Here is an 18,680-nt window from a genome sequence, read left to right on the forward strand (position 1 = left end):
GTGTTCCTTTGTCTTGGGGGGAGTGTCTGGTTGATTTGCCTCAGTTTTCAGCTATTGGTAGAGAGCATCCCCCCTCCCCCCCTCAGACTTTGGTTGGGGCAAACAGGGATAATTCACAATGCCCCCCCGCAGCCTATTTCCATAGTTCATTTGACTAGGAGAGAAGAAAAAATGCCCCCCCGGGGGGGGGGTTCCCTGTATCAGGTGTGTAGAATGTAATTTAAATTATGTACCATCTTTTACCCCCTGAAGGCTTGTTGGATATGCTTCTTGCTTTCCCCTGCCCCTTTGTGTGAATAAATGAACTGTCTCCCTTCCTAATCCCCACCCTGTGTATGCTTCTCTCCTTATTTTGCTTTTCTCAGCCCCCCCCCCATCACTTGTTCTCTGCCCATTTTCTTTGGCCAGCGGCAGCAGAGCAACTAAGCTTAACCCTCCCCCCCCCCCGCCCCAGTTGACCATATCGCAGCTGACCTCCGATAACCCCTCACACATGCCGCTCCCTGCCTTTTGGCTGTTGTGGCAAGGAATATCTTAATAATAATAATTTGCCTGTACAGCTGGATCTTTGCCCTTTCTCCCCCCTCCCCCAGCGTCTGCCAGAAAGGTTGTGACTTTTGAATTCTATATTTGCTCTCCATGAGCTTGTAACAGCCTCCTCTTAAACATGTTCCTTCGTTGCCATCTGACTCTTGCAACCTTCGCTGTTTGCTACTCATATATCAGACCCCCAATCCTCAACGCTTGTGTGTTTGGGTGCGTTGTGTCTAGGTTTCAAAAAGAAAAAGAAAAAATGAAATCCTGCTGTTCTGTCTCCGCCCCCCCCCCACACAATATGTTAATAATTAAGAAATAACAATTAAGAAATGTGTGATTTGATATTGCTGATTATTATTACACTTATATCCCACGTTTCATGGTGGTGGATCTGGTTCTCCCCCTATTTATATTATCCTCAGTACAACCCTTCGAGGTAGGTTAGGCTGAGAGACTGTGAGAGGCCTGAGGCCCACCTAGTGAGCTTCATGACTGAGCAGGGATTTGAGCTCTTGTCTTACAGGTCCTGGTGCTGCACTCTGACTACTAATTTATTTATATATATTTTTTTATACCCCACCTTTTCCCCTGATGGGGCTCAAGGCAGCTTACAGATAAAAAATAAGAACCTCTAAAAACATAGAAAAAAACAATTGAACGCTGATAGAATTAAAACTATATACATATATAAAAATCTATTCAACCCATACAAATAAATGTAATAAAAACCAGCACGGCACTAGCCGTTTTATTAAAAGCAGTCAGTTCCCAAAGGCCTGTTGGAACAAGGAAGTCTTCACCTGCCGGTGCAAAGACAGCAAGGAGGGAGCCAGTCTAGCTTCTCTAGGGAGGGAGTTCCAAAGTCTGGGAGCAACCACCAACAAGGCCCTCACCAAACGTGCCAGGAACTGAGAGAAGGGCCTCCCCCAAAGATCTCAGAACCTGGGCAGGTTTGTATGAGGGAATATGGTCTTTCAGATAGCTTGGACGTAAGCCGCCATCATGCCGTGCGTTTCTCTTCCTTGTGTTGTTGGTGGCAAGGATGAGCAAATACACAGCAGAACAACCATGTGACATCATGGGTTGTGTTATAACAGACATTAAGAGGAAGAAGCGGGAAAAGAGGCAATCATTCCATGCTCATTATTTAGGGGAGGAGCCATAGCCTTAGGGCTGGCGACCTGGTGCCCTTAGGTAGCTGGTGTTGCCTCAGTGCCCTGGCAGGACTCACTGCTGACTCCTGCCCTGGGCCATCTCTTAGTTCTCCTGCCCCAGCCCAGTACTCTTTGAGTAGCACCTGGTAGCTGAATCTAGCTCCCATGTTGAAACCCACATGATGCCCTTGGTGTAGCATTGCTCAGGGGGGATTGTGGGGAATTAAAATGGCAGCCCTGAGCTACTTGGCACTGCTCACAGTGCTGCTGGCTGACGCCACTTGCCAGCCGAGCCTGCTCGCCAACTGAGAAGGGGCCCCACCAGATTGCCTTTAGTCCAGGTGTCTCCCAAACCTAAAGCTGGCCTTGTAGAGCACATGCTTTTCATGTAGACGCTCCCGATTCAATCCTCAGTATCTCTAGCTTGAAATGTAGAAGAGGTGCCACCAGTCAGAATAGACAGTCGTGTGCTAGATGGGCAAATAATCTGACATGATATAAAAGCATGTACTGTGTTCATATGTTGGTGTAGTTCAGCTTGGCCAACCTGATACCCACCATATGTTTTGGGTGTTGATCCCATTCAGCTTTCCCCAACCTGGTGCCCACCAGATGTAACTTGCATCAACCTGACTATCCTTTTTGGGGCGGATGTGAATTGTCATCCAGAACAACTGGAGGCCACCAGGATGGTGAATGCTGGTAGCTCCATCTTTACACTCCATCTTCAGTGTAGGACTGAGCTATAACATTATGCTACCATTATGCCACAATTACTTACTTACACACACAAAGAGAGAGCATCAGTGCCCAGAGAGAAAAGAGGCGAGGGAAGGCTTGTCAATATCCCATCTCTTTGTCACATGGAAGTGTTGATCCCAGCTTTCAGAGGGGCCTGGGGCGCCTGGCGCTGGTATGATACTGAGGGAGATTAGTCTGTGAATACGAGGCACCCTCATTAGCATCCTGATCCAAACGGGAGGGCAGCTTTGTGACAGAAAGATAAGGATTGTGCACCGGTGGACCGTGAAGGGCCCCAGAGGAGAGTCGGGAGCAGATAGGCTTTGTGTCCCTGGATAAAACGGCTGGTATCTTCATTAACTCTGAGTCGCCTGCAGAGGCTGTCTGGAGGCAAGGTGGCTGGAAGGGGCAGAGGGGATTACGATGTCTCCCCCACCTGATCTGCCTTTCCACACTTGTTCGGAATATTCATCTTGGAGAGACACCCTCAGGGTGGTTTGAAAGCGGCTTTCATTCGGGGTGGGGATGGGGGCCAGATGGCAGCAAAGGGGGCACCACTTCAAAGCTTTCATTTGGTGTTGCGCACCAGCTTAAGCAGAAGTAGGCAGCGCTAACATTGCATTGCAGACTTTCGGTTCAGAGCAGTGTTCCGTGCCCCACTTCCCTGAAACTGGGATCACATCAACCCTTCCCTTTAGTCTCTCCGTGTTGCCTTCTTCTCACACATACCTTCCACGACCTAACAAGCGGCTAGTCTTTCGTCTTAAATCCCTCTCCGCCCTGGTTGTATCTCTTCCTTTGTTTTTTCTTGCACTTCACTTCCTATTTTGTTGCACAATCCAAATTCACAAATTTAAAATGCTTTGGGGGGGGGGAGGGAGTGTGTTATTTGTGACAGTTGAGAATACACCTTGCATGAGACCAGGCCGGTCCAGCTCCAATGAAAGGCTGAGTCGAGTTGATGGATCCCCTACTTTTTCTGGTGCCCCTCTTTTTTAGGTGCCCACATCTTAGCTGCTGTTTTGAAGGCTATGTTTTGAACATGTGAGGCCTTTGCCTCTCTGTTCAAGGGCAGCTCTAACCTGAATCTGCCCGCTGTGTGTGTCTGTGCCTGGTTGAGGATGTTAGTCTCGTCTCCAGCTCTGCATTGCCTTGTTTACTGAAGCTGTCCATCCAGATACACCTGCTTGAATTACCCGGGGGGCGGGGGGAGAGGGATCCTGACCCCTTAACTTTCGTTAATTGCTCCCTTAGCTATTATTTTTAGAAAGCGGTGGGGGAGGGGGTAATGAAATTGAATGTAGTCAGAAAAACAGGGGTTTGCAGATTGAATTATTTATGCACTTTAATTTGTGTATGGGTGCATGTGTATCCTGCTGTTGGATAGTGCAAACACTTTACAACAGCAGTGTTAAACTTCGACTTGATTGTGCAAAAAAAGCCACTAGAAGCAAATGTCAGTGGTGGTGGCAGGAGGGAGGAGCCTCACAATGGGAGCTGGGGACCAGATGGATTGTGTGCTGTTGAATTGAGAGTGGGAGAGAGAGAGTCCACATTGCTCTTGGTGAAATGGGGGCTCCACCTATAAGACATGGTGTGTATATTGCAGATGTTGCACTGTAACTACTGCTTGTGTTATTTGGAGGAATGGTAATGGGCTGGCATCTCCCATTAAAACATATTCAGCATATAAACTTAGAAAAATGTTTAGCAGAGCTGCAGTGCCAATTGTATTACACCAGTAATGCAGACCCTGGGGCCTTCCAGATGTTGTTGGGCTCCCCTCAGCCCAGCATGGCTAGTGGTCAGGGATGATGGGAGTTGTAGTCCAGCAGCAACTGGAGGGACCACAGCTTCCCCATCCCAGTGACAGACAACATGGCACTGTGATTGGAACAAGGCGGTTTTGCACACCCTCCAACACTCCTCAGAAAAGAGGGACATTCTACTGATGTAGAACAGAATGTCCCCTTGTTATTATTTTTTTGAAGGAGCATGGAGTGTGTGTGTGTCTGGGATACACCAGGCAGATGTTGTTTAGTACAGCGAGGGGTTCTCTCTTTGCCTAGTGATACCTTCTGCTGAGTGGAGGAAAGGAGCTGGAGGGAAAGGAGAACGCTGGGATTGTTTTGCTCTGCAGAAGCAGCAGCAAGAAGCCCCTGTGGCTAAGTAATTGCTAAGTGAAATTACATAATAAGTTTTCTTTTCTGCTGCTCTGCCTTTTGGCAGCTCTTAGAAACATCCCATTAACTCCGGTTTTACCTCCTCTTGCATTCAAGAAGGTAAATTCATGGCTTTCCCTTCAGGGACATAAACACTATGAAAGACAGAGAAGGAGATAGGAAAGCCAGTGTCATTGGTAGGCTGACAAATAGCCTCTTTAGATGTTTGTGGGGGAGCCTGGATTTGTCCTTCCTTCCATCTCAGCTGCACAGTTTCTGCTCTGCTCATGCTCATTATAAGGTTCTCCCTTTTCCCTCTCCTAATTTTAAACTGACATTCAATTTCCGCCACTGAAGCTGAACTATTGGTTAACATTCTGCTGCTGACACCTTCTCAATCCACAGCTAGAACATATGTTCACAGAGCAGTACAATCCCAGTAGAGCTATCAATCAGCTAACTGATCTTTCTTTTAACCACTCTATAATAAGATATTTCATTAATTGTAAACACAACTCTGTAGATTGCACAATTCTATGAGCACAAGAGTAGAAATTAAGGGCAGATTGGTGGAAAGATGTGATATACTTTTAAAACGATAGTAATGGGATTCACAACTCATCTTCCCAAGAATTTCAGCTTTTGTTTTAAAGAAGAAGAAAGAAGCAAGTTTCTAGTCTTTAGGATTGTGAAGACAGGTTTGAGAGTTGTGTGTGGCAATTCTGAAAGCCAAAATTTGCATTCAACAGGATTTTCTAGGAATCAGTGCCTAAATACAAAAATCCATGCAAATATGGATAATTTTATGGATTTGTTCATGGTGGAGGAACACCAAGATTTGGTCTGTTGTCCCATTGCTGAAGGCAAGACAGCCAGCATCTGAGTAGCCAGTTAGGCATAGGTTGAAAGAATCTGTTCATTAGCTCTTGTGTGGAAGCTCTCCATGTGGACGCCCCAAACAGCTTCATTGATACATGCCTATAAGCCTTCTTGTACTATGTAAACCACTTTGAGGATTTTTTGCTTTCAAGTGGTGTGTGTATGTGTGTGTGTGTGTGTGTGTGTGTCTGTCTGTCTGTCTCTCTCTCTCTATCATATCTATCTATCTATCATCTATCTATCTATCATCTATCTATCATCTATCTATCTATCTATCTATCTATCTATCTATATCTATCATCTATCTATCTATCTATATCCATCATCTATCTCTATCTATCATCTATCTATCTATCTATCTATCTATCTATCTATCTATCATCTATCTATCTATCTATCTATCATCTATCTATCTATCTATCATCTATCTATCTATCTATCTATCTATCTATCTATCTATCTAATCATCTATCTATCCTGATGCCATTGTTGATTGTTTTAGCCCAGATGACCTTCTAGCCGCAAATGCATCATATTATAAAGCCTTGTTGTTCGATCCCGTGTAGTTATTGCAAGCCCCAAAGCAATTGAAGGCCATCTGGTTTTGAGCTGGCGAGACGGAGAGGTGCATAATTCCCTTCTAAAGTATAGAGTGTCATGTTGCAAACCTTGGGCATCCCACAGGGGTTGACAGGAGGGAGATGGAAAGCCTTTAAGATTACATGTCGGACTTGGATATTACATTCCTCTGGGTTACCAATGGAATGTAGTTATAGGGGGGAGCTCCCATGTGGACTTGCTGTGTCAACGTCTTATGCACTGGTGGTAGGGAGGCTTTTATAGTAAGAATTGGAAGTGTGGTTAACTCTAGGAGCTATAGCTTGCAAACAGTGCGAAATCCTTCTCCTTTTGCTTCTTGTCTCATGCTGAAACCTGTCTAAATTCAACCATGATGGAGCTCTTTTTCAAAAGGCTCCCTTTTTTAAGGGTTGTGCTGAGGTGCAGGTGTTGGAAAAAGTTCAAAATGCATTCCTTTCCTCACACACATGCTCAAAGGTATTTTCTCCCTCCTTTCCCCCCTCCCATTCCACTTCCCTGTGATCAGTTAGGGCTTTGTTCCAGGGGAAATGGGGGAAGGAAGACCTCAGTGCAACTTCTTCTCTTTCCTTCCAACCTTCAAGAACGAAAATTGAAATGAATTTTGGGGCCTCTGTGTGTGTGTGTGTGTGTGTGTGTGTGTGGTGGAATAATGTGAAATGGTTGCTTACATACTACACCTTTAAAGTGCCTTTGAAACACATTCTTTCACGCAAATAATTCTGGGTGCTGTAGTTTACCCCTCGCAGAATTACAATTCCCATCAGCCCTTAACAAGCGATAGCACCAAGAATTATTTGAGGGAGTAAATGTGCCTTAAATGTGCTTTAAAGATATAGTATGTACACATCATCTGCTGAATACAAAGGAGAAACCAATGAATAAAAACAGATCCCATGTTTATTTTCTGCTTTCAAGAAACTTCAATGACCCCTGATTGGTTCCACTGAAAGAAAACCCAAGTGTTCAAACCCAATTTTCTAGCGGAGCGTATAATCAAACATGGCTTTTCTCCCTTTCCATGCACTTGCAAATACTCTTCAATCTGTTCTAGCATACTGGGGAGTCTACAACAGTTTTTATCTCTGGCTCTTGCTCAGCGGTCACAGCGCCAGATGCTGGCCCCAGATGCTGTGGAAGCAAATGCTTGGCTTCTAGTACTTATACCAGGCCTGGCAAATCCAGAGACTTCATATAGCTCGTCAATCAGAGACTGATGTTGTACATCCTTTCTGTACCTGAAGAGCGTTCTGGAGACTGAGTGCATATTGTACCCAGTAACTCACTAGTTCCTCAGCCAAACAATCAGTTTTAAGAGAGTTGAAGCTGGTGTGGTAGAGGCACACTTGTTTCTACTCTGCTACCGTCTCTAGTCAAATATTTTTCATTGTGATTTTTGTCAGCAGCAATGCAAAGAAACATGTATCTGCCAGATGCTATACAGTATGTTGTTACTTATTTCATTTATTTCCTTCCTTTGTCCAACTTGACACTCTTCAAAGACGATCATTTTCATTGGGGGGAAAAATCATAAAACAGTGGAGTGTATCTATGTGAAGCATAATTCCTCTTATTATTACATTCTCAACACTTGGGGGAAAGCTGTAGTCTGTCTCCAGCTGAGATTTCTCAGCTTGAGAGCTGTCCAAGTCTGTTGACAAAGGGTGAAGCTTGCCTTCCATCAGGAAGGGGACACCGAAGCCCTCTGGGAAACTAAATGGTCTCCAGGGAATATCCAGGGCTATAGGCTTTTAAAAACTTTGACAGTCTCTTTATCCTCATCCTCTTTGGAAAGGTCCTTCCAAACACCTGTTCATGTGGTTGGTGTATGTGTGAGAGAGATTGGGGAGGGAGGGGGCTATTCATCCTGCTCCAAATTCCAGCTGAAATGTAATATTTTGCTTACCTGCCTCTTTTTATTGTTCATTGACAGCCGAAACTGGGCCAGAGAGATGGTACGGCCACAAACGCCAATGCCCCCCCTGTGGAGTCCTTCCCCTGGGTGGGGCCGAAGACAGTGGTGCTGCACAAGAATTTGCAGGGGGGTTATGGCTTCACCCTCCGGCACTTCATCGTCTACCCCCCAGAATCGGCAGTTCATTCCAACGTGAAGGTAATGTCCGTTCTGAGTTTGAAGACTGGGCAGGGTTCATTCCAGAGGTGTGTCTTATAATGATCCTGGGCATAGTCTGGAGGCACAATGTCCAGTACCCTTGCTGAAGCTAAGCTAGTCCAGGTCTGGTCACTAGCTGGATGGGAGACCGCAGGGAACGTCCATGTATAGTGCTGCCTGTGTGTATATGTATTCCTTAGTGATCACTCTTAGCCAAGTAAGATTATCTTCCATGAATGTGGTCTTAACAGTGTGTCCATGAGTGATTGTAGAGGCCAGTTCTGGATCCACACTTCCTTCCACAGTGGGGACAAAGGTTTCCGGGTGGGAATTGATCGTGGTGAGGTTTGCCAAACATGCCTTCCTCTTAGCTTCTTTCTCTTTGTCGTCCTGAGTTTGTGCATTTTCAGAGTCCTGAAGTCTTTGGTAGAGGCTATTCTCCAATTGGAGTGCTTGCAGGCCAGTGTTTCCCAGTTGTTGGTGTTTATACAACATTATTTTTTTTTAGATTTGCCTTGAGAGCGTCTTTCGTTGTCCAACGTTTTCTGAAACATCTGAGCAGCCCCAGGTAGGGCAAGGCTGTGCTAGGTGATGCATAGTTACATGAAGTGTCTGACATTTCATTAAGAACATAGACCTTACACCAAGTCAAGACCATTGCTCCACCTAGCCCAATCTTGTCTACATTGACTGGCAGCAGTTCCCCAAGGTTCCATAGAATCATAAAATTGTAGAGTTGGAAGGGACCACAATGGTCATCCAACCACCTGCAACACAGAAATGTTTTGCCCAATGTGGGGCTCAAACCCACAACCCTGAGATTTAAGAGTCTCGTGCTCTACTGACTGAGCTATCCCTTCATCACAAAGAAGTGTTTCCCAACTCTAAGTGGAGATGCTGAGGATTGAACCTGAGAACTTTGGCATGCAAAAGCGCATGTTCAGCCACTGACGACAAGCCCTTCCCAGCATTACTGGGTCTGTTTTAATTTTTGATGAGCCGACTGGATGTGGTGGTTTCATCCTTTGTTTTTAGACTTTGATCCTCTTTGACCCGCACAACTTTGCTGAGCTCTTCTTTGATTTATACTTTTCCTCCGTGGCTGCACATTCCACAAGCTTGCTACAAACTGCCCAAAGCAAATTCAGCTGCTAACAAATTTAACAGCTTTTAAAATTATTGCCTGTCAGCCTCCAGGGGATCTATCTTTCATGATCCTCCTTTTTTCAGAAAATAACTTGTTGGGTTCTCTGTTTTCCTTTAAAAGCTATTCCATCTCATACCTAATCTATTGCGGGTGATCTCTTAAGAGTCTGATGTGCATCAATAAAGCTCGCTTCTACTCTCCCTGAGTGTCCAGAAGCTTTCCTTTTCTCAAACACAGAAACCTTTGGGTTTGGAATCCTACAGAATTTGCTGCCTGAGATGGGATTTTTCATTGACCCAAATCCCCCGGTTGCCCTGCCCTAAGCAATAGATAATGCAACTAGCTGTGTAGCCTTTCCCTTTTGAATCTGAAGGGCCTGCCGCCCAGTTTTAAAGAGGTGCCATTATTTAAGGGGCCAGTAGCATCCCAACATGGGGTAAATACTTGATACCCATTACAATATCAAGGAGGCTGCTGGGCCGACCTCCATCTTTGGAAGTTGGAACTGACATCCCTTCCTCCACATGCGCATTCCCAACACGCACCCCGAGTGCAGTTCCAAATTCCTGGGAGCTATTTGCTGACGTCCCATTCCATTCTGATGAAATGTCTGGCATGGAAGCACTGTCGCTGCAAGAGAGAGCCAGCTTTCCGGCCCTCGCAGACCAGAGACCTCACCCTCCCTTTTTTTCTTTTGTCATTTCAGAAAGGGAAAATGGGTTCTTTGCCAGATAAGTTCAAAGGCGCAGAAGGGTTGGTGGGAGGAGATGGGGTGGGGGGTATGCATTAAACTGCTCCCGGTCTGTCCCCGCTTGTTGGGTTTTTTTTTTGCAGTGTCAGCTTCATCTGTATAAAGGGTGACTGTTGTGTTTCATGGTTCGGACAAAAGGCTGCCCCCACTCCCTCTCCCTCCCAAAGTTGGCTCTGTTCACTTCCCTCTGCTGGTCCCTCTCTCTCTACCCCACAACCAAGATCATGCATTAGGGATCGTTCTTGCTACGACATGTATCCTGAAACTTTTAAGATACTCAATAAGTGGCCTGTTGGTCCTGGTCCGGGTCTGTAGTAAAGTACTGCTCAGGATCAGAGCCACAAAGGGAGACAGTGTCTGGGATGCGGAGACAGATAGGCTTACTGTCCAAGCTCCAGGTAATGGCCTAGTTTGAACAGGGACTCCGTGAGGGCAGAACAGCAAAGCAGCTGGCCGCAAGGGAAGAAGGTGTTGAAGGTATCTCGGATGGATCTGGTGTCAAGGCAGGAGGGTTAGCAAGGGTAGGCGGGTGTTGGAGCTGATGTAAGGTGGTATAGGGAGGGTAGAGCAAAGCAAGCTATCTTAAACCATGTTGGACCATTGCTCCATCTAACTCAGTATTGTCTGCACTGGCAGGCAGCAGCTCTCTAGGGTTCCAGGCAAGTGTCTATCCCAGCCCTATCTGGAGATGCCAGGGACTGAACTTGGGACCTTTCAGTCATAGAATTGTATAGTTGGAAGGGACCCAGAAGGCCTCTATTCCAACCCCATGAAGTGCAGTAATTGCAGCTGAAACATGGGTGCCTTGGTAGAACGGTGGTACGAAAAAGGAATTACGGTAAATAAATGTGCTTGATCACTGAGCTGTGGCAGCTCCAGGAGCAGCCTGGGATGGAGCTGGTAGAATGGCGAGGAGGCTGCTGTCAAAAGAGAAGGCAGAGTCCCTAGTGACATCTTTTTGGTTTGCTGTCGCTCCTTGAGCGAATGATAGAAGCCACAGAGTGCATATGTGAATTGGGACCACAACTTCTGGTTTGTCTTGGTAGTCAGACAAAATTTGTGGTCAGTACCAGCCTTACCTCTTCCCTGGTTTTGGAGAAGGGGTGGGGTCTTCTATTTGACTTCATGACAAGCTTTGGAGATGCTGAGGCACAGCAGTGCATTTCCAATGCAGAACGTGGCTGGAGGCTTGATTGACCCTGGACTTGCCCTGGACTTTTGAAGGCTCTTCCTGCTGTTTCCAAGTTCTTCCAAAAGCTTATGTGATGTGCTTGCCAGACTGAAATATTGGTCTGCCACTGGCAATCTGGCAAGTATATTTGTGGGCTCCTGATAGGGATTTATGAGAAAATTTCCAGCTTTTGTTTTCATGTCAAAAATGGTTCAAGGAATTTAAAATATTTCTCTAGAAGCATTGTATGCAGATACTCACTTTATAAAAAAGCCATGTCGTGTTTCATCATTTCCCCTGGCAGCCGCTTCTCTGGCTCATTTGTTTTTCTCTTGATGGCTGTTTCTTTTTTTTACTTCCTAGCTGCATCATGCAAGTTATCCCAACCAATCAGGGATCCTGCAGTGAAATGCGTGACATCCCCGTGTTACACAGCCAATCATACTTACCGAGCACAAGTGAAGTCAATTGGGAACTGAAGTCAAGAATGGGCAATGTAAACAAATTGGTGGAATTTTTGCAGAGTGTTGAAAAGTTATCCAGAAAAGGAGACGGTTGAGGGTGGTTTTTTTCAAGTGCCGAAAATATTTGTGAAAAGCTGCGAATAGCTTCAGCTTAGGGCTGATCTTCTTCACAAACCGAACGCTAACCCTTTAAATCTTTTGTTAGTGTTTTATAAAGTGCCATCAATATATGTGGTGCTTAGCAGAATAGCAGGCAAAGAAACATATTCCATGGACATTATAATGTCATATAGCTCCAGAATGAGAAGACAACATAAGGAGGGAGGGAGGGAAGCCAAAGGTAACGCAAGATGAATGTAAGCAAATGCAGTTTACGTGTACTTTGGCTTTGTTCATTGCGTTAAAAACACATATTTGGCACCACCATTCCACTCTTCTCCATGTGGTGGCGTAAGCAAAGCAAAGAAGCAAAACCCCATAGGGGAATTTCAGCAGCCTACTTGGGACATCCCCATCTCCAGGGCAAGGAGAAGACGCTTTGGCAGGGTGGGGCGCCAGGTCCGGGGGCTGGGTTTCGATGGAGGTGACTCACTGGGGAGGGAGCAGGGAACCATGTGTTCCATGCCAGGCATTCTTTGGCAACTGTTGGCAGATGACTTCATTGCCTCCTTGTGCCCCAAGGGGAGTTAGGCACTGCAGGTAACCTCCCACGTGCAGAGGCAGGATGCAAATTAACCTATACAAATTTTGAGAACCTGGAATATGGCATTCTTAGAAGGCACTACTTTGAGCCATAATGGGATTCATTGCCAGAGTGCAAACGTATGGACTCAAGATATGGAAGGAGGCCGAACAGGAAGCAGATTAGAGCTGGGTCAAACACCAGGAAGACAGATCAGCTGCAGTTCCTGGTGATTCAGAGCCGTGGCTGGGTGGAGACCAAGAGACAGCTAGTTTGGGTATCCGGGGGATCTGGGACAAAGACTTGAGGCAGGGCGGGAGGGAGGGAAGTTCAAGCACAAGGCCAGGTGGGTTATTGCTCAAATGGAGGCCTGACCCTGACCTGGAAGTTTTTAGCATCAGAAAGGTCATTTGTGTCCGGTCAGGGGAGTTTGGGGTGAGGTCAGCCAGATAAGGCAGAACGAAGCCCTCTGCTGGCAAAAGCCAGCTCTGGAAGTACCTAGCTGCTTGAGCAAAGTGTGATAGTTCAAAACATACGCCATTCCAACTTGTGGATTGAAAGACGGCAAAAGGTGGAAGTCTCTGCTCTGATATTTGGGGGCTCTTATTTATTTGGTTTTATCAGAGAAGTCACTTCGACTTGCATCTTTCAAACACAGCAGCTCATGATTTTAAAGAGTCCCCCCCCCCTCTTTCTTTTTTAATGGATATATTCTGGATAGATCAGTGGAGGCTGGTGCCCATTAGGAATGGTAGGGTGGAAGATAGGAAGAGCAACAGTAGGTGCCCTCTCCTGGCAGAAGAGCCACAGACAGAACATATTTGGAACTCAGTTTCCCAGGCTCTTCAACAGCAGCCACTGCTCTGCACAGGGTTCCAGCCTTAAAGATGCAACCACTATCACTAGCCCTGTCTGCCGCTGCCCCTGTCAGAATTCTTAAAGGGGAAAACCCTCCAAACATTTCTTAAAAGTTATCTGAGAGCTTATAAAAACTGGGATCATTTCCGTAAGATCTGGATAGCACACCGAATGTAATTCTGATGTCCTTATAACCACCTGTGCCGTTTCAAGGAATCCTCGCAAATCATGTGCCCTAAATAGAAAGGAAGTTTGCAAAACAAACAGCCCCCAATGATTCACGCGAGCGAATCAAACTGCAGTCTGAAGGGGAAACATAATATGCTTCTTGGAACCTCCACCAAGCACCATCGGGGTGGGGATGGAAGTGGTTCTCTGCATGTTCCTACTGAGCCTAGAAGAGTTGTCCAACCCCCCACCCCATACTGCAAGCTAGCCTCTGTCTCACTGGGAACAGTCAGTAGCTTTATACGTAGCTATATTTAGTGCCTTAATTATGATCCAGGGCCTCTGTGTGCATGGGGTTGTGTGCGAGTGAATTCTGGCTGGAGGGACTGTCCTTGAGATTTTGCCTTCGCCATGGCGTGATGTGAGTTGACAAGACCTAATGCTCAGAGGAGGAGAGGAGTGAGTTAGGGTTGCAGGAGGGTGTTTTTGTTCCAGTCCTGTGTGACAGACAAGGGGACACTGTGATATCAGGCCCTGGGGAGAGGCCCTTCCTTGTTCTTCTCTCTCAGAGGTGGTTCTCCTGCTGCAGCTCCGGAGATGGACATTCACACCCATGAACAAGAACGAATACATAATTCAGAGTGCCGTGGGAGTCTCTGTTAGGATGAAGGTTAAACTGCATGTGTAAGGAAAGTTAGCAAGCTGCTACTTGGCCCCCCACTCAGTGGAAGCTGGTCCACCAGGTCAATTGGGGGCACTTCTCCACCAGCCCCAGTCTGTTCTCAGTGAGCCAGCGACCTGGCTACTTAAAACCACTCCAAGATCTGGCCCTACCTTGCAGCGTTTTCCTCCTTTTTCACAGTGTTGCCCTTGTGCAAGTAGCAAGGAAGGAGGATGAAACTAGATTTGGTGCCTGCCATTGGCTCTGGCGCCCCCTAGTGTTAGGCTCCCTGCCTCCCACCCTACCAGTCCAATGAGATGGGAGGCTGAGTTCCATCCTGCCTGGGCATGCAGCAGTGTGGCTCCTTAACTTACGTCTTCACTATAATAGGCAGGGGAGAGCTTTCTCTTTATTTCCTTTGCCAAAATATGTTAGAGTGATTGATGTAACCACTACTGTTACTTTTCTCTTCCTCCCTCCCTCTCTCTTTATGTGTGTGTATGTGTGTATAGAGAGGTATTTCATAATACTGAATAAACTTGGGCTACCCTTTCTGAACACTTTATTCACACAAATGGCTGTTTTGCATGAAGACTGTTGCCTGCCCAGTCATTGAAAAATGATGACACAAGTGCACATTTCAGTTCTCAGGGGTGGTATCAGCTCTCAGCACTTTGCATGCACCCCCTCCCATACTCTCCTGGAGAATCCACTGGGGCTCACACTGCCCACTCCTGCAGAGCCTTGCCATCACTTGAGCCCTTCTAGTTGTGGTGTGGTTGCGGCCATCAGACTTGCCCTCCTTCTGGTTGCACACATGTGCAGGCATATCTAGCAGCAGAAGCGTTGTGTTTGGCTGGGAGCTGAATGACCACTTGACTCCCATTACAGAATTGCTGCCACTTAAGCCCATTTGTGAGCAAGCAACAGGGGAGAGAGAGGTGTGTGGCTGCAGCAGCACTAATGCTGGGGAGCCCAACTGGTGGAAAGTGCTGGGCGTGTAGGGGGGCAGTGGAGGAATGACCTGGTTGGTAGCTGAGCTTTTCGATCCTCATTATGCACGAGAAGTTGTTTTATTAAAAGTACCCCTGCACCATGATTCCCACGTTACGTTTAGTAGTACGTGCTGGTGAGCTCTTTCCTGCCTTCCCCAGAAAAGGCACTTCTCTCAAATAGTCCTGGGAAGTATGTTTATGTGTTTGTGTTTATGTGGGTTTTTATTTATTTATTATTTCCGTCATGAATCGTTTCCCATAAAACTTCCCCCAAGCAATTTTTGCAGTAAGAAAAACAACAATAAAAACAGTTTCAAGTCAAAGAGACTGGGATAAAGATCTCCACTTAAAAAGGCTTATTGGGAAAGGAAGCTCTTTTAAGGAGCTGCCTAAAAGATGATAGAGACATCACCTGTCTAATATGTAACGGGAGGGAGATCCACAGGGGTAAGTGCTGCCACATGAGAAACCTGAATTCTACATCGTACAGAACTGACCTGTTGAGATGATATCTGCAGAAGGGTCTGCAGTGGTAGGTTGGATATGTAAAGAGTGAGAGATCATTCAGAAATCTGAGTTTTTGGAGTAGTGGGGTTGTCTGTTGACATCTCTCTTTCTCTTTATGTTCATATTGAAACTCTGTAAATTTTTTTTAAAAAATAAAAAATAAAAACCCAGTTCTAATACTGAGTGTGGGGTATACATTCTCAAAAAAGGGAAAGAGAGTGCTGGGAGCAACCTTTTTTCCTTTTAAAAAGTTCACAGCTGTGGGCATCTTGGGGCAGCATCCTTCAGCAAAAAATGCAGGTTGATCAGCACAGAAGGGGAACTGCAAGGATTGTCAGTAAGGTGGGGCAAGGTGGGGGGACTTGGCCAACCTGGTCTGTGTCCTTTGGTCCTGAATACTGAAGAAATGGGAAGTGGATTGCTGCTTCCTCCTTGTAAGAGCTGTGACACGTCATCAGCTACACAGCCAAGCCAAGCTTTGGCTGTGTGCCCCTTTGCAGAATCTTGTTTGTGGGTCAGCTGGAAAGGAATGGGTTTGCTTCTTCACCCATCTTGCACTCATTTTGGGAAAGGACCTTGCAGCAAAGAACAGAGAGACCTGCTTTCTTGCGAGTTCAATACTTACCCAGCGCCATGCGTGACCATAAGAATCCGAACCCTCTGTCCAGATAGGACTAAGTCTGCCCTAAAAATTAAGCTATGCAAATGGATAAGTTGCTTGTAGCCATGCTTCTTCTTATTCTACTTCCTATTGTTCTTGTTGTTATTTAAAAGCTGTTCGTGCATTTGCAAAACTGGGTTCATACTGATGTTTGGTGGTTCGGAGAGGATGTCAAGTGAGTTGTGGAGAGGCAGATTTTCATCCCCACCCCTAGACAAGAGGTGTTTGTGGGGTTCCCCCCCCCCTCAGGACATAGCATGTACTTGCAGTGGTTAGCTATTCTATTTCAGGGCTGCTTTGCATTATATGTAATTTTATGCTTAGCATAACTGATACTATCTTAAAAGCAAAGCTGGCCAAGGTTTACATATGGGATAGAAAATTACAGGAAATATTTGGAGGTGGGATATGTATGGCATGGTGTTATAAAGCAACAGGACGTAGAAGACCTGCTAATACGGGAATTTTGCCAGGGGAGCTGTGGTTCAACATTGTGGGGAAAGGGGCTAAACTTAAGGTGCAATCCATCCAAAGCAATTTCGTTTACAGGAGAGAAGGCCGCCTAACCAATGTGGCTTGGAAGTGCTTAACTGTGGCTAGATTGTGACCTTTGTTGTTTGAACTTCTTTAGTGGAGATAACAGAGCATTGCAGCGTCTTCATGAGAGCCTAGTGGGCGTAGTGGTTAGAGGGTTGGACTTGGACTTGGGAGACCAGAATTCAAATCCCCACACAGCCATGAAGCTCACTGTTGGGCCAATGACTGCCAGTGTGGTGTAGTGGTTAAGAGCAGTGGACTTGTAATCTGGGGAACCGGGTTCGCGTCTCCGCTCCTCCACATGCAGCTGCTGGGTGACCTTGGGCCAGTCACACTTCTCTGAAGTCTCTCAGCCCCACTCACCTCACAGAGTGTTTGTTGTGGGGGAGGAAGGGAAAGGAGAATGTTAGCCGCTTTGAGACTCCTTCGGGTAGTGATAAAGCGGGATATCAAATCCAAACTACTACTACTACTACTACTACTACTATTCTTCTTCTTCTTCTTCTTCTTCTTCTTCTTCTTCTTCTTCTTCTCAACCTAACCTACCTCACAGGGTTGTTTTGAGGAAAAAATGGAAAGGGGGCAAACAGTATACACCTCCTTGAGCTCCTTGGAGGAAAAGTGGGAGATCAGTGTAGTAATAATAATAATAATAATAATATAATAATATGCAGGAAGGCTTAAGGTTCAGCCCCCTGCAGCTCCAGTTAAAAGGCTCTCCAGTAGCAAAGCTTGAAATGATCCCTGCATGAGATCTATGAAAACTATTGCCTGTCAAGAATGGAGAGTACTGGGGTAAGCTAGATCAGTGGACTGACTCAGTATAAAGTATACCTTATTCATTTAGGCACTTAGGAATAGAAGGAGTATGTAAAGTAATAGTTCCAAAACTAGCCTTCAGTTGTAGCTGCAGATGCGGTTATAGCCTAGTCATATATGGGAAGGGCTGTAAATCAGAGATAGGTTGCACACCACTTGCGTGGACAACACTGAGCTAGATGAACCAATGCCTAGCTATAAGGCAGCTTCCTATCCCATCAGATAAACCATCAGAGCAAAGCAATACTTCAGTAGCTACATTAAAGGCTACTGGGTGGCTATAATTTGAAGAGAAGAAAAAACCCAGCCATGTCACAGTCAATGAACTGAAGCATTTAGTCACTTGAAAAATCAGAAGAGACCTTTTCAGATAGGTGGGTTAATAACGAAGAAACAGTATAGTCAGAGACTGAGAGTATTGAAGCTTAGACCTAGTTTATTTTTCACTTTACTGTGGTGCTTATTCCCCCCCTCCCCCAAATCTGGAGGCGTTTCAAAATGAAAACGGCATGCAAGATGTATCACAAATAACAATCTATACTGTTTAATTGTTAACCAGTGAAAAAGCTTATACCTATTTTAAAAGGTCTGTATTGAGAGCGGGAACATATACAGTATGTCTATGACACGTGGAATTCATAGACATATATTGAAAAATCTGTAACTGCACTCCTATCATCCACCCTAATAATCTCACTACATGCAAAGTCGGGAAAAGCTTGCTGTGTTGTGGCAGTGCGTAACCAGTTGGGTGTGTCCCCCCCAAAAAAATCTATTTTCTGTTCTTCGGGGCATAAAACGACGACTTGAAAATATAGATCTGTTCTTGGGAATGAAAATTTTAATCAGTTAACTGTTGATATAGATAATGAAAGTGAAACATTTTGCTGAACTTGGTCCCAATTTTTGTGAGGTTGTCATTAGCAGGATATTTATGCTTAAAAACCTTGGGCATTAATCCTTAACATTTTGTAAGATAATGGTAGTCATATTTGGGCAATCAGTTCCCTCACATGACAGTTATATGAGGGCTCAAGGAGGCTCACTGCATCTTCCATTCCATGGATTCAGAAAAA

The 18,680-nt window shown here is 45.7% G+C and overlaps 1 protein-coding gene across 5 annotated transcripts in view; it reads left to right on the forward strand.

The window, feature by feature from the left end:
* Positions 1 to 18,680, forward strand: part of ARHGAP23 (Rho GTPase activating protein 23) — a 178,436-nt gene that overhangs the window by 106,143 nt on the left and 53,613 nt on the right. For all 5 annotated transcript variants that reach the window (XM_079949229.1, XM_079949226.1, XM_079949228.1 and 2 more), the window contains exon 2: positions 8,004 to 8,183. In XM_079949229.1, the coding sequence (XP_079805355.1) occupies positions 8,004 to 8,183 (180 nt within the window). The remainder of the gene's footprint in view (positions 1 to 8,003; positions 8,184 to 18,680) is intronic.

The sequence above is a fragment of the Podarcis cretensis genome (assembly GCF_951804945.1).
Source record: "Podarcis cretensis genome assembly, chromosome: 13".
In the NCBI taxonomy this organism is placed as follows: domain Eukaryota; kingdom Metazoa; phylum Chordata; class Lepidosauria; order Squamata; family Lacertidae; genus Podarcis; species Podarcis cretensis.